Source organism: Teleopsis dalmanni, chromosome 2, assembly GCF_002237135.1.
Source record: "Teleopsis dalmanni isolate 2A chromosome 2, ASM223713v2, whole genome shotgun sequence".
Lineage (NCBI taxonomy): Eukaryota > Metazoa > Arthropoda > Insecta > Diptera > Diopsidae > Teleopsis > Teleopsis dalmanni.
The window spans coordinates 17198849-17210921 of NC_051847.1; the positions used below are offsets into that span (position 1 = coordinate 17198849).

At 30.3% G+C, this 12073-nt stretch overlaps 4 protein-coding genes across 4 annotated transcripts in view; 2 read left to right on the top strand and 2 right to left on the bottom strand.

The window, feature by feature from the left end:
• The window catches only part of LOC119686454 (serine-threonine kinase receptor-associated protein-like), a 269963-nt gene extending 266452 nt beyond the window's left edge, over window positions 1-3511 (top strand). Inside the window, exons 2-3 of the mRNA XM_038101038.1 lie at window positions 2485-3150; window positions 3213-3511. Coding sequence (XP_037956966.1) covers window positions 2485-3150; window positions 3213-3412 — 866 coding nt within the window. The 3' untranslated portion in view covers window positions 3413-3511. The remainder of the gene's footprint in view (window positions 1-2484; window positions 3151-3212) is intronic.
• A 3015-nt stretch (window positions 3512-6526) lies between these two features.
• LOC119682841 (lipase 3) lies at window positions 6527-7992 on the top strand. The gene is made up of 4 exons (XM_038096363.1): window positions 6527-6656; window positions 6733-7060; window positions 7116-7507; window positions 7576-7992. The coding sequence occupies exons 1-4, from the start codon at window positions 6570-6572 to the stop codon at window positions 7954-7956; spliced, it is 1188 nt and encodes a 395-aa protein (XP_037952291.1). The 5' UTR covers window positions 6527-6569; the 3' UTR covers window positions 7957-7992.
• A 1830-nt stretch (window positions 7993-9822) lies between these two features.
• LOC119685772 lies at window positions 9823-10526 on the bottom strand. Its single transcript, XM_038100149.1, has 2 exons — window positions 10234-10526; window positions 9823-10168 (listed from the first exon to the last, which is right to left on the bottom strand). The coding sequence occupies exons 1-2, from the start codon at window positions 10450-10452 to the stop codon at window positions 9866-9868; spliced, it is 522 nt and encodes a 173-aa protein (XP_037956077.1). The 5' UTR covers window positions 10453-10526; the 3' UTR covers window positions 9823-9865.
• A 160-nt stretch (window positions 10527-10686) lies between these two features.
• LOC119674005 (eukaryotic translation elongation factor 1 epsilon-1-like) lies at window positions 10687-12072 on the bottom strand (the record flags this gene model as incomplete). The annotated part of the gene is made up of 3 exons (XM_038085127.1): window positions 10687-10923; window positions 11649-11954; window positions 12010-12072. Coding segments are annotated over 3 exons (522 nt in total), but the record flags the coding sequence as incomplete, so codon positions are not given.
• Between the last annotated feature and the right edge of the window lies 1 nt (window position 12073).

Below are 12073 nucleotides of genomic sequence, written 5' to 3' on the forward strand. Positions count from 1 at the left end.
TTTTTTTACTCTTCAGTATGTTTAATGTTCTCTCGACGAGTTTGTAAACGTAAATGCATTTAATTAGTTTTTATTTTTATACACAATATTGTTGCAAATTGATGTTGTGCAGTTTGCTTGGCAGTCAGGTTGGCCTGTCAGGTCGTTGGCATTGATGCAGTCATTCAGTCAAGGTTGCTTCCGCTATTTTAATCGCTTTCTGTGTAAAGCAAAACATTGAATGAAGTTTTTGTTATTCGTATTTGTTTTTGTAAATGCAAGCGTGACTTCTCAGTTTAAAAAATTCTCAGTTTCGAGTCATGTTTCTTACCCTTCTCTTGTAACTTTAAAGATTTTTCTTCTTTCATGTAATTATCACATGGACAATTAGCAATCAATTTAACTACTTGCAAGGATAAACTGAACAGTCTCTTTAATCAAATTGGGAAGCACTTATTTGTGGTCAAAAATAATTACATAGTCCACCAAAAACATTTAAGGTGAAACAACGGACACACTAGTTACCTAAAATGGCTTGTAAAGAATGCCTTAGCGTTGGTTTGGGTTTATAGCTGACATTCATTTAGCGGCTCCGATTCTGTCATACGCTATGTATATTTTGCCGATAATATAAAAACTTATAGTAGCATGAAAAATACTTAATTTGATTTATTGGAAGCATTTAAGGGAAAAGTAAATAACATGGTATTATCCAATGTTGTAGTGTCCTTAAAATTATTTGTGCCAGGCGTCATAACTCATTTATTCAAATAAGTCAGTATCTTACAATCGAAATGGTATACTTTATATACGTATACATTTGTAAGTTCATTTTGTTTTAATTTTTCTATCTCTTGTTACGAGCTCACTTCGCCTGTAGCCAGTTTTGGTTCACGGTTGGTATATTATCTTTTACCAATCGGTATAGTTTATAATAGAAGGAAATTCTTTCAAATTTACACTATAGTCTAAGCATTCTTACTCATTCTTTCTAATTAAACTAAATTTATAACACCACAATTTTTTATTTAATCAAACTTTGAACTATTTTAAAAAGTTTCTCAATTTAAAGTCTAGAAAAAAATACACACTATTCTGTTTTGCATCGGTACTTTTGATTCTATAAAAAAATTTGTCTCTTTCAATTGGTCTCTTCAAAGTCATGCTCTATCGGTTACGGTGTAGTTTACTTGTAACTAATCGCCATCTGTATTTTGGTTTCATTTTGAATAGTATAACGCTACGTATCTTTCCTAATAGATGCATAGCGCCAGATTTTATGTCTTTGTTGAATATGTCTTTGAAAGAAATGTCTGCTTATATACTAGAACTACAGTACATAGGAATTTATAAGAGAACAAACGTAATTTTAAGTAAATGAATAATTAGTATTACATTTTAAGGCTGGAATTATTTTTGATTTGTCTGTATAAAGCATGGACCTTAAAAATTTCTGTAAAATATAATCTACGTTAGAACTCCAATGCAGTACACAATATAGCCATGCTTTAATAACTCTGACTATATAACATGTGATACAGTCTTGTTAAAACCAAGAGTCCTGGAAAACATGTTCTGTCATATATTCAAAAATAATCCAACATTCAGGACTCTGTTGCACTTGTGTTGAACGGTAATATTCTAATTTTTTTTAAACAAATACAACTTCATAGGTATATCACTTATCCATACACAGCACAAAATTTTACATTTTTAAGCTTACTTCGGAAGCTGATATATCTTCTTTAACTCTTCACTAATATGTTTTATTGAAAAATCGGTTGATACAAAAGTGAGTACTATAAACCTAATGCTTAGCATTCTCTAAACCGTATCTTTTGTGATAAAGTGGATGAAACACTGTTTAAACACCAAACCTAAAGGACTTTTTTAAAGGTAAACATGTAAAACATCTGACTTGTAAATAGCGTTCTTTTGATAAGCTGTAACTTCTCCTATATAAGTAAGGATTGAAGATACTTCACACCAAACTCATTACTATTGCTTTGAACTTTTGTATGCCTTACTAACTATTTATACTTTATAGTTAGTAAATATAAGAGTACACTCTATTGTTTTGGGTTTTCTACCTCCGTGTAGCTTGTATAAATGTATATATTTAGTATAATTTTATTTGTGTTTACTTTAAGAATTTATTGGTCAGGTATACTATAATCAGCTTAATATAATTTCCTATATAAAAATCATATTTTTTGTTTTTCAATCCTCTCATATTAATGCAATTAATGTGTTTTCCATTAGCGCATTAAGAATTTGAAGTGAATTTCCGTACTTGAAAATAAAAACAGTGCCGTTCATTGTGTTTTCTGTCTGAATCATTTTTGTTGTTTTTTCTTATGATGTAGTTCACCTTGTTGGATAAGTTTTTGCTTGTAAAATGCAATCATTCAAATGATTTTAAAAATTTAAATTATTTCAATATTTTACACATTGATTGATCTTAAATATATTAATCGCACACATGTTGTTCTCCTTTAATTTTAGATGGCAGTCCTATGTTGCGCCAGGGTGATACTGGTGATTGGGTGGGCACTTTTGAAGGACATAAAGGTGCGGTTTGGGGTGTAGCACTTAACAAGAATGCAACTTTAGCTGCAACTGGAGCTGCGGATTTTACTGGAAAAGTATGGAACGCAGTTACCGGTGCTGAAATACATAGCTTTCAGCATAAACATATAGTGAAAACAGTAGCATTCGATAAATGTTCTGAAAATATTGTTACTGGTAGCAGTGAAAAGTTTGTAAGAGTGTTCAATCTAGAACAACCGAATATGGAACCGGAAATCTACGCTGGTCATAGTGGAACCATAAAACGGGCACTCTTTTGTCGTGATGATAAATGTATAGTTTCGGCAGCAGAAGATAAAACTGTACGACTTTGGGATCGCTTAACGGGCAACGAAATACAAAGATTACAATTTACACATAATCCTAATAGTTTAGAAATTTCAGCTGACAATCATATTTTGACAATAACTCACGGAGGTAGTATTAGTTTTTGGGAAGTAGATACATTAAAGAAATTGAAGGAAATAAAAGTACCGACGAATGTTTCGTCTGCTAGTTTACATCCGGATAAACATGTTTTTGTTTGTGGAGGCGAAGATTTTAAGATGTATAAATTTGATTATATTACTGGGAATGAAATTGGTAAGTTTTAAAATTTTTCAATAACAATATAAAACCTTAAAAGCATTTTTCCTCTCGTTTAGAATCTTTTAAAGGTCATTTTGGACCAGTCCACTCAGTTAAATTTAGTCCTGATGGCGAACTTTATGCGAGCGGATCAGAAGATGGTACGCTGAGATTATGGCAAACTACTGTAGGAAAAACATATGGACTTTGGAAATGCACTGAACCTGGAGAGTTAAATAATTCCTTGAATTCCCCACGTGAAGTTCATGCTAACTGAAATAGAAAGGATAGCAAACTGTCATGAAAAAAGAAAAACGACAATTAAATTGCATTAAGTTAAGAAGAGTAGCATAATAATTTTATAAGCAAATCTTGAACACAAAATTATTTTATATTTTTTAAACTCTCATCATCAAACTTAATTTTAAAAAATTATTTTATTTTATACAAAAACAAAAAAATCTTAACAATAATTTTTAAAAAATTCTCGAATCATATATATTTGAAAATTTATTATAACACTAAAGTCTTTCCACAAAATTTGTATTCCTGTTTTGTATCTTGTCCTTTCACTATATATTGTATTTAATTCTAACTTAAAATTCATGAATCAATGATGAATATATATTTTTGTAAAAAATAAATAATAAAAAAATATAAAGTAGTACACCAGAAACCAATTATTTCTTGCCAGCATTTAAAAGTTGTGCAAAATCAAAAATAAATATTTTATGGTTATCTCTCAAAATTATACATAATCGATCTCTTCAGATTTGCGTACATAAATAAAGAATATTTAAATGCCATCAAAAAGTCTATGAATTGGATCATCTACATTGAATTTGTATTACACATAATAAAGCATATTTAATAAAATTAATATTGAATATATCTTATAAAGAAATATTTATTATTACTAATTTAAGTTTCGAGTGCTATTTATATCTTTTAAAATAGATTACGCTTAAACTTATTTCACTAAACAAAAAAAAAATACAATTTTGATTAAGATAAACTTCTCCGAAAAATATTAACCTGATTGAAATATTACTTATAGTTCCACATATAACAGTTCTAAAATCACGAAGTTGGATTGACCAATCGTTATGTTTTGTAGTCGTTTGGATAACAAAAAAATATATTAATTGCAAAATATTTTACTTTATAATACAGTTAAAATAAAATTACATACTAAAGCATACTAAATATAGCAAAGACTATATAGCTTAACTTGGGTTAATGTGGCTGACCACCAGCTAAATATAAACTTACTGGTCTTTTGTCAAACCAAAAGAATCAAGCCCTGCACGATGTTTTGTAGTAGACATCATAAAGAAGTCCAACGCATTACAGCTCCATTCCTGTAGCATCCTTCAGCCTTTGGAGCCCTGTAGCTTTGAGTATGTTCATGACAATGCAAGACATAAATATATGAGATGTGCCAAAGTCCGCTTTATTTTCAGCTCTCTACACTTTTTGCATTCATCATTATTGGTAGTCATTTATGCGTGTACCGCTAGTAGACAATAGCTCGTATGTCTATAATAGTTATGCCATCTCAATTTCAATATTATCCGTTTCACCTAATCTAGTAGTCTATTTACTACTAACCTTTCTTGCCTTCCTAATTTTCTCAACATTTTTTGAACATAATGTGATGAAGTTTTTGCTTTCATCGCTGCATAACTATATACATAAAAGTTTAATTTGGAGTTGCATTCCATTTTAATGTAGGCTAGCTCTACAACCATATATTTGCAGTTATTCTTTCTATAGCTTTTCTAGTTTTAAGAACATTTTTGGATGTAATAAATTGTTAGGTTATTGAATTTTTCTTGTGGAATGTTAAACAACTGGGTCTCACCTTTGACTTGGTAAAAACAGTGCTTAAAGCGACATGTCGTTCTTCAATCCCAATTGTTGAAGACCAGTTGCCGTCTTCAACCTCAAATCCTCCTCTGGCTCTACACAGACGTTATTGAATCTATACTTCTACATCAAGCTATCCTTTTGGAGAAAGCTAGTGTAAATACTAGTTACGTAGCGCTACTTGACAAAGTAAGAATGATGGCAGCATCGTATAAGTAACTGAAGCTCTATTCTTCACTTTCACGAAAACTCTAATCACGATATTTCCTTGTGTCCCATCAAATAGACTTAATCACTAGTCCAGAACTGAAATAAGACAAGAAAGTATACTAAATCAGGATTTATTATCCCTTAGTTCTAACAATTGTACGTCTTGTTACCTATACATTGTTCAAGAGTCCGGTTCCCTTATACCAGGAAGAGATCTAGATAGAAGAGACCTTAACATTTTCACGATTTCAAACTAAACGACAGAGTTGGCAATGGAATTTATATATGAAATATATGAACAGCCAAGGTGCTATTAAATTTGTGATAGACATTAGAGCTATTTACTTTAAAGTTCGACATTGATGGACTTCTAGTTGTCTAGGTTCTGCAATGTCCAACTCAAATGGGTACCTGTACATAAATACACTTCAAGCAAATAGAAAGTAAAGAAAAGTGCCAAAGCACGCGATCTGCTTCAACTAAAGTGGAATAAAGTCGGTACTATAGTATGCGTGTTGATTAAATAGTGCGTATTAGGAAAGTAAGTAATAAAACTTGGTCAGTTATAGATGGGACCAAAGATTTAGAAACTTCTTTAAGACAATGATGGCTACTGAAATATGAGGTGGAGTACAATTTCATTTTATAATTCACCTTATGTGTCACTGTCAATCATCGACTAGAAGAAGATTCAAAATATTTGAGACCCCTTCTCTAAGAGATCTAAGAGAACAGCGCTGTCAACTTTATAATTAAGAACATAGCCAAGTTTTTTGACTTGCCAGGTTAGTCCCCTTTTATTTGAATGGAACAGCGCACGCTGCCTGTCCACCAGATGTTTGGGACCTCAACCTTTAGGGTGGTTCTTCAGGTGTCATAATGAGACATTACTTGTGTTTAAATGAACTTTGGTGCACAAAGCAGCTTACATTTTTATATAAAACGCCTATGAAATTTTGTTTATAAGTAACAACACTGAACACTTTGTTGTTAAGAACTAGACAAATGTCTGCTTACTTTAATTTGTACTTTCCCGCCAATATTGATATTGAATTTTATAGAAACAGAAACTGAATAATCAAGTTCGATAAAATATTTAGACACGCTTCTTTATTTTTAAATTTTTGTTACATATTGCTTTCTGATATCGTATCTTTAAGTCAATCAGACCCCCGAATTTTAATAAATTGCCTTTTATCAGTTAAATATTAAATATAGTTTTTAATTATTTTTATTGTATTTTATTTTATTATCTAGTGATTTACTAAAATAGTTAAGAATATGACCGAAAGTCTGATATAAAAGCAAAATAGTCCAACGATGCAAGACAGTTACTCTCCACGAGTAAAATTGAAATGAAGTGTATTATTTTGGCAACGAGCCTTGCGCTCATATTAGCAGCGGGCAGTGTTACCGCTGGTGACAGACCCATTTCGGATTGTGTAAGAATTATAAATAAATATATAAGAAAATTATAAATATTTTTCTTAAAATAAATTTTATTTATTTATTTCATAGGGTGAACGTATTCTGGATGATGGATATCCCATGGAAAGACATACCGTCACCACTGAAGATGGTTACATATTAACTATGCATCGCATTCCGTACTCTCCAAAAACCGGTGACGATGGTAATCGACCAGTTGCTTTCCTTATGCACGGTATGTTGAGTTCCTCATCTGATTGGGTTTTAATGGGACCCAATAAGGCTTTGGCTTATATCTTATCCGATGCTGGTTATGATGTTTGGATGGGCAATGCTCGTGGTAACACCTATTCAAAGAAGCATAAGTACTGGCCCACATATTGGCAACTTTTCTGGAATTTCAGTTGGCATGAAATTGGTAAATGTGTTTGTAATTATTTATATATATTTGCAATTAAAAATTTCTTTATTAGGTATCTATGATGTGCCTAATATGATTGATTATGTACTTGAAGAAACTGGTGAATCGCAAGTACAATATGTTGGACACTCTCAGGGTACTACAGTGTATTTAGTTATGATGTCTGAGCGTCCAAAATATAATGATAAAATCAAATCGGCACATTTGTTGGGTCCAGCAGCTTACATGGGTAACATGAAGAGTCCTCTAACTAGAGCATTTGCACCAATTTTAGGACAACCCAATGCCATTGTTGAACTCTGTGGTTCTATGGAATTTATGCCAAGCAATCAATTCAAACAGGATTTGGGTATTGAAATGTGCCAAGCAACCTCACCATTCATTGAATTGTGTGCTAATGAAATCTTCTTAATTGGTGGTTACGACACAGAACAACTGGATCCTGTAAGATCATAACATATACTTTAAAAATTATTTTGCTCGATATGAGAATAATGGTATTTCTTTAATAGGAATTAATTGAACACATTAAGGCTACATCTCCAGCTGGAGCTTCTGTGAACCAAAACATACATTTCTGTCAAGAATACAACTCTAAACGTTTCCGTAAATTTGATTACAGCATTGTACGTAACCCATACGAATATGGCACTATGTATCCACCAAATTACAAGCTTAAAAACGCTAAAGCTCCAGTACTGTTGTACTATGGTGCTAACGATTGGATGTGTGATGTTTCTGATGTTCGACAATTGCGTGATGAATTACCAAATATGCAATTGGACTATTTGGTGCCATTCGCTAAATGGGCACATCTGGATTTCATTTGGGGTACCGAAGCTAAGAAATATGTTTATGACAAAGTATTGGAGGAAATGGAACAATATGAATAGATTATTTGATTTATATAATAAATATTGAAAAAGTAATCCATAATATTTTATTTTATAATTTGACCATTTTTTGCATATCTATTGTAGTATCATTTACGATTGATACGATATTGAATTGCAAAATGAAAGGGAAATGATTGACATGCTTTCATAATATAGTTAATCGATTATTGTAAAATGTTCAGCAATTTAATTTATTAGTGCAAATCGAAGTACAAATGTTTGTATATATAAAGAAATTAGAAAGGTGGAAATGTTTCTGTAACGCTAATATTATTCTCGTGATATTATATCGAATAAGTTGACCTTCTCTACCTCACTTAGAGTAGGTGAATGACACTTTGTCGTCTGTTAAGAAGAGTAGTTCTAAGACATGTACGATACCCGCTCTTTCAACCTCTGATAGAGAATATGTAGTATTAAGAATATTAAGACTACAATAAGTCATAAATGTTCCAGTCTACTAAAAATGTTGTTGCTTATTTACAAAAATTAATTATTTCTGTTATTATAACCCTTTGCGGGACCTAATTTCAGGAACTAAGACTCTGTAAGTAGAAATGAAGTTTCAGTTAGTGTACCATATATAATGGGCTGCGGTTATTGCATTACATGATCACTGTACAATCTATTGTAAACGTAAATTCTACAGGCACAACCTAGATAGAAGTGACAAAACAAGTGGCAGTGCCTTAATGCCATTGGTCAGTGGACTCAACTAGAAATGGAAAAGCTGCAAGAAAGAAAAGAAAAAAGAACTAAATAGTTACTTTGCAAATACACAGGCCTGGCAAGATTGAGACATTTCGCTATGGAAGTTTACGAACTCAAGTGAGTGGCGACCACCCACTCACAGCTTCAAGCGTAGCTCTTCAAAATAAATGTTCTTTATCAATTGCGGAGTTTGATAAGAGAAAGGTTTACCACCCAATTAAATATATGCCATGCTTAACATACCGGTAAGGATAAAAGGTGAGAATTAGTTTAGATTAAAATAACCTGAAAACTATGAAAGACGATGTAGTAAGAATATTACGAAAATTAGCAGGATTGAAATAATCTGATTAGTATAAAAATGGTTATGGTGAGAAGAGTGAGTTATGCGGATATTTCTATTTTAGTGAAACACTTTTTAATCATAACCGCGTTTTTATGTATGTATGCATGAACTACATACATATGCATATGTTCATAATTTTTAAATTCTTAAATAATTACATATAAATATTATTAGTTTTTTATTATAGAAATAATTTATTTTGCAAAATACTACAGTAACAGTAAAGTGTAAACGATAAGAAATAAAAATATATATCTTATATCAAATAAATATATTTACAAATGAAATGGAATAATATATATAAGTATATATAAGATAATAAGAATATATTTACGTTTCAACCGGTAAATATTATACTACAAAAGTATTATCTGTATCAAAAAAAAAACATTTTAATTAAGTTTATGAATTCATTTCATGCCTATCGACTTTAATCTTCAAGCAAAGCAGGTGGTCAAACCGTGGTAGACGGTTCTCTCAGTGCGCCCCAAGTACTTTCTTTTAGTTTGATAAAATTTCAATTTAAAATTGTTATAGATAATAATATAAACAAAAATCTATATTTAGATATTTTATAGTTTTTCTAGAAACTACTTATAGCAAAAAACAAAAATAATTTTTAATTTGTCTGTGCAATTTGAACAATAACATATTGAGATTTTAATCACTGAAGTTTAGTGTTTTTTTATTTTATATTTCTACACAAAAGTGTTGATATTTATGATATAAGTTTTTTGTTAATCAAGTAGAACCCTTCACAAATATATTTTTATATACCCGATAAATTTGAACTTTAAAAAGTAATATTGAATAATTACTCCAATTTTTTAAATAGATATTTATATTTGTTTACTTTTCCTTAACTTCTGCATGCAACTCATGGTTCTCATTATTATCACCTTTGTGTATTATACACTTAATATCATAAAGTCCTGGTTTCATGAATTTCATAATTTTAGACTCTTTGAGTGGATAATTGTTAAGCTGATATTTCTGTTTTGGTAACGGACACGTCTCTGGCGTAGGTGCATTAGAATAATTTTTTAAGGAATCATAGAAAAAATTCTTGTAATGACTTTTTAAAAAATCACATATCCCTTTAGCTGATAATTTATAAATTAATTTCGTATCCTTAAATGCTTGACATTCAATCTGTAATGCAACAAATTGAAATTATAATATATAATTTGTTTGCAGTTATATTTATATAAACTTACCGTATCATCATTGGTTAATTCGACTAATAGGTTCACCGAGGCGCTAATTTTGTCTACTCCTTTTTGAAAATCAAGTTTAAATAAATTACTTTTTTTTGCATCTCCTTTGTACTCTAACGAAATTTCATAATTCTTCACATCTTCAGTAGAACATTTATTAAACAATAAAAGTCCACAGAAAAGGATGATTGAAATATAGCCTCTGAAGAAAACACTCATTTTTCCGAAATGAACAGTTAAAACAACGATAGTCTTATGATCCGAATGGAATAATTCAAACCTTTTTAAATAATTAATTTGCATGTCAAAATTGTTGACAGATTTAATTAATTATATAATTAATAAACGGAAATTGTTGACAACTTATTTGATTTTAAAGTTAAAAATTTTAATTGTTTATTCATAAACAAAGGCAATTAAATAATAATGACACAATTAAATAAATAATGACACTATCAAATTAATAATGACACAATTAATTAATAAATAAAATAGATAAAGCACGTAATTAAAGTATTTAATATCATAATGGGGTATTTAGATGTGAGTTCCTGTGGCCCAGCCATGCAAATAAATTGTAGTAAAATTGAGCAGGTTTTCTCCTTGACGTATCTCTGGGCGTTGCTGCAGATGATCAAACCAACGAGAAAGATTTAAGTAGTTTTCCTTATCAATAGGCGAAAGAGATTTCTGAAAGAGAAAGATTATATTATTATTTATAATATATATTAATTATTTAATAAAGTAATTAATATAAAAACTTAATTACTTTTTCTGAACCCAAAAACCATATAAATATTTTTTAATATAGTATAATTATTAACATTGTTATTTATGCAGAGATCTGCTTGCAATGTTTTTCTCTCTTTACTCTGTTATTTATCAACTATATTACCAACATATCCCAATTCTTGTACATATATTATTTGTTAATATCACTCTATAAAGCATAAATTTCAGTTAAGTTTAGAAACACAAAAAAACAAAAGACAATAAATTAACAAAATTGCAACGATGAAATCTTATGCATAACTCACTTAGATGACTTGTGTGACAGGCCATTGAAAATTACCTCAAAAGGGTTTAATACCGTAAGATGTCCCACGGAGGGCATTTGAATTTTATATATCGCATTTGATGGCAAGATCATAAAACGTATAACTATGTACGAATAATGCGAAGTTAGGCTAATTTAAGTGCCCGTAACCCAAATATGCGATTAAATTTAAATATAAAAATTGTTAATATATACACCTTAAATTTTTATAAAAACTGTAGGATCTCTTCGTAAGAGCAACGGAATAATTTTACTACCCTAAATTGTATACTTTAAGTTACTTGCATGATTGTGGCTAACAATTATTATGTCTTAAAAATATAAAATTTTACGCAGAATTTTATTTTTTCCAACTTACCACTAAGTCATATATTGCATAAAAAACAGCCAAATCTGCAAGAGTTATGAAGTGTCCTACTAAATATGACTTGCATAGGAACAATTTATTAAAATCTCTTAATAATCCTTGTGCTACATGCTTGTCTTTAGATCCTGGTGCTACATACAAAACAGCAAACTCAATCCATTGATACACTTGGGCTTCGATTTCACGTGTTGCACAACTGTTTTGTGCAGTTTCTGATTTTGATTCCTTTGCCAATGCGTTAAGAATAGTGGCAAAACCAGTAACTTTTTTGTTATCAATATCTGTACGTGTAACAACCTTTAAATTTACATTAATGATTAACTTTAAAATAAATTTAATTGTAACAACTAACCTTTTCTTCGTTGAGTGTCACCTTACCAGCAGGCACACCAAGACAATTGGCTATTTTAGTAATT

Bases quoted from the DNA above. Each gene is read 5' to 3' on its own strand.
- LOC119682841 (XM_038096363.1), top strand. From the start codon at position 6,570: ATGAAGTGTATTATTTTGGCAACGAGCCTTGCGCTCATATTAGCAGCG. The intron at 6,657-6,732 runs GTAAGAATTATA...TTTATTTCATAG, and splicing joins ACAGACCCATTTCGGATTGT to GGTGAACGTATTCTGGATGA. The intron at 7,508-7,575 runs GTAAGATCATAA...TTTCTTTAATAG, and splicing joins ACACAGAACAACTGGATCCT to GAATTAATTGAACACATTAA.
- LOC119685772 (XM_038100149.1), bottom strand. From the start codon at position 10,452: ATGAGTGTTTTCTTCAGAGGCTATATTTCAATCATCCTTTTCTGTGGA. The intron at 10,169-10,233 runs GTAAGTTTATAT...GTTGCATTACAG, and splicing joins AATTAACCAATGATGATACG to ATTGAATGTCAAGCATTTAA.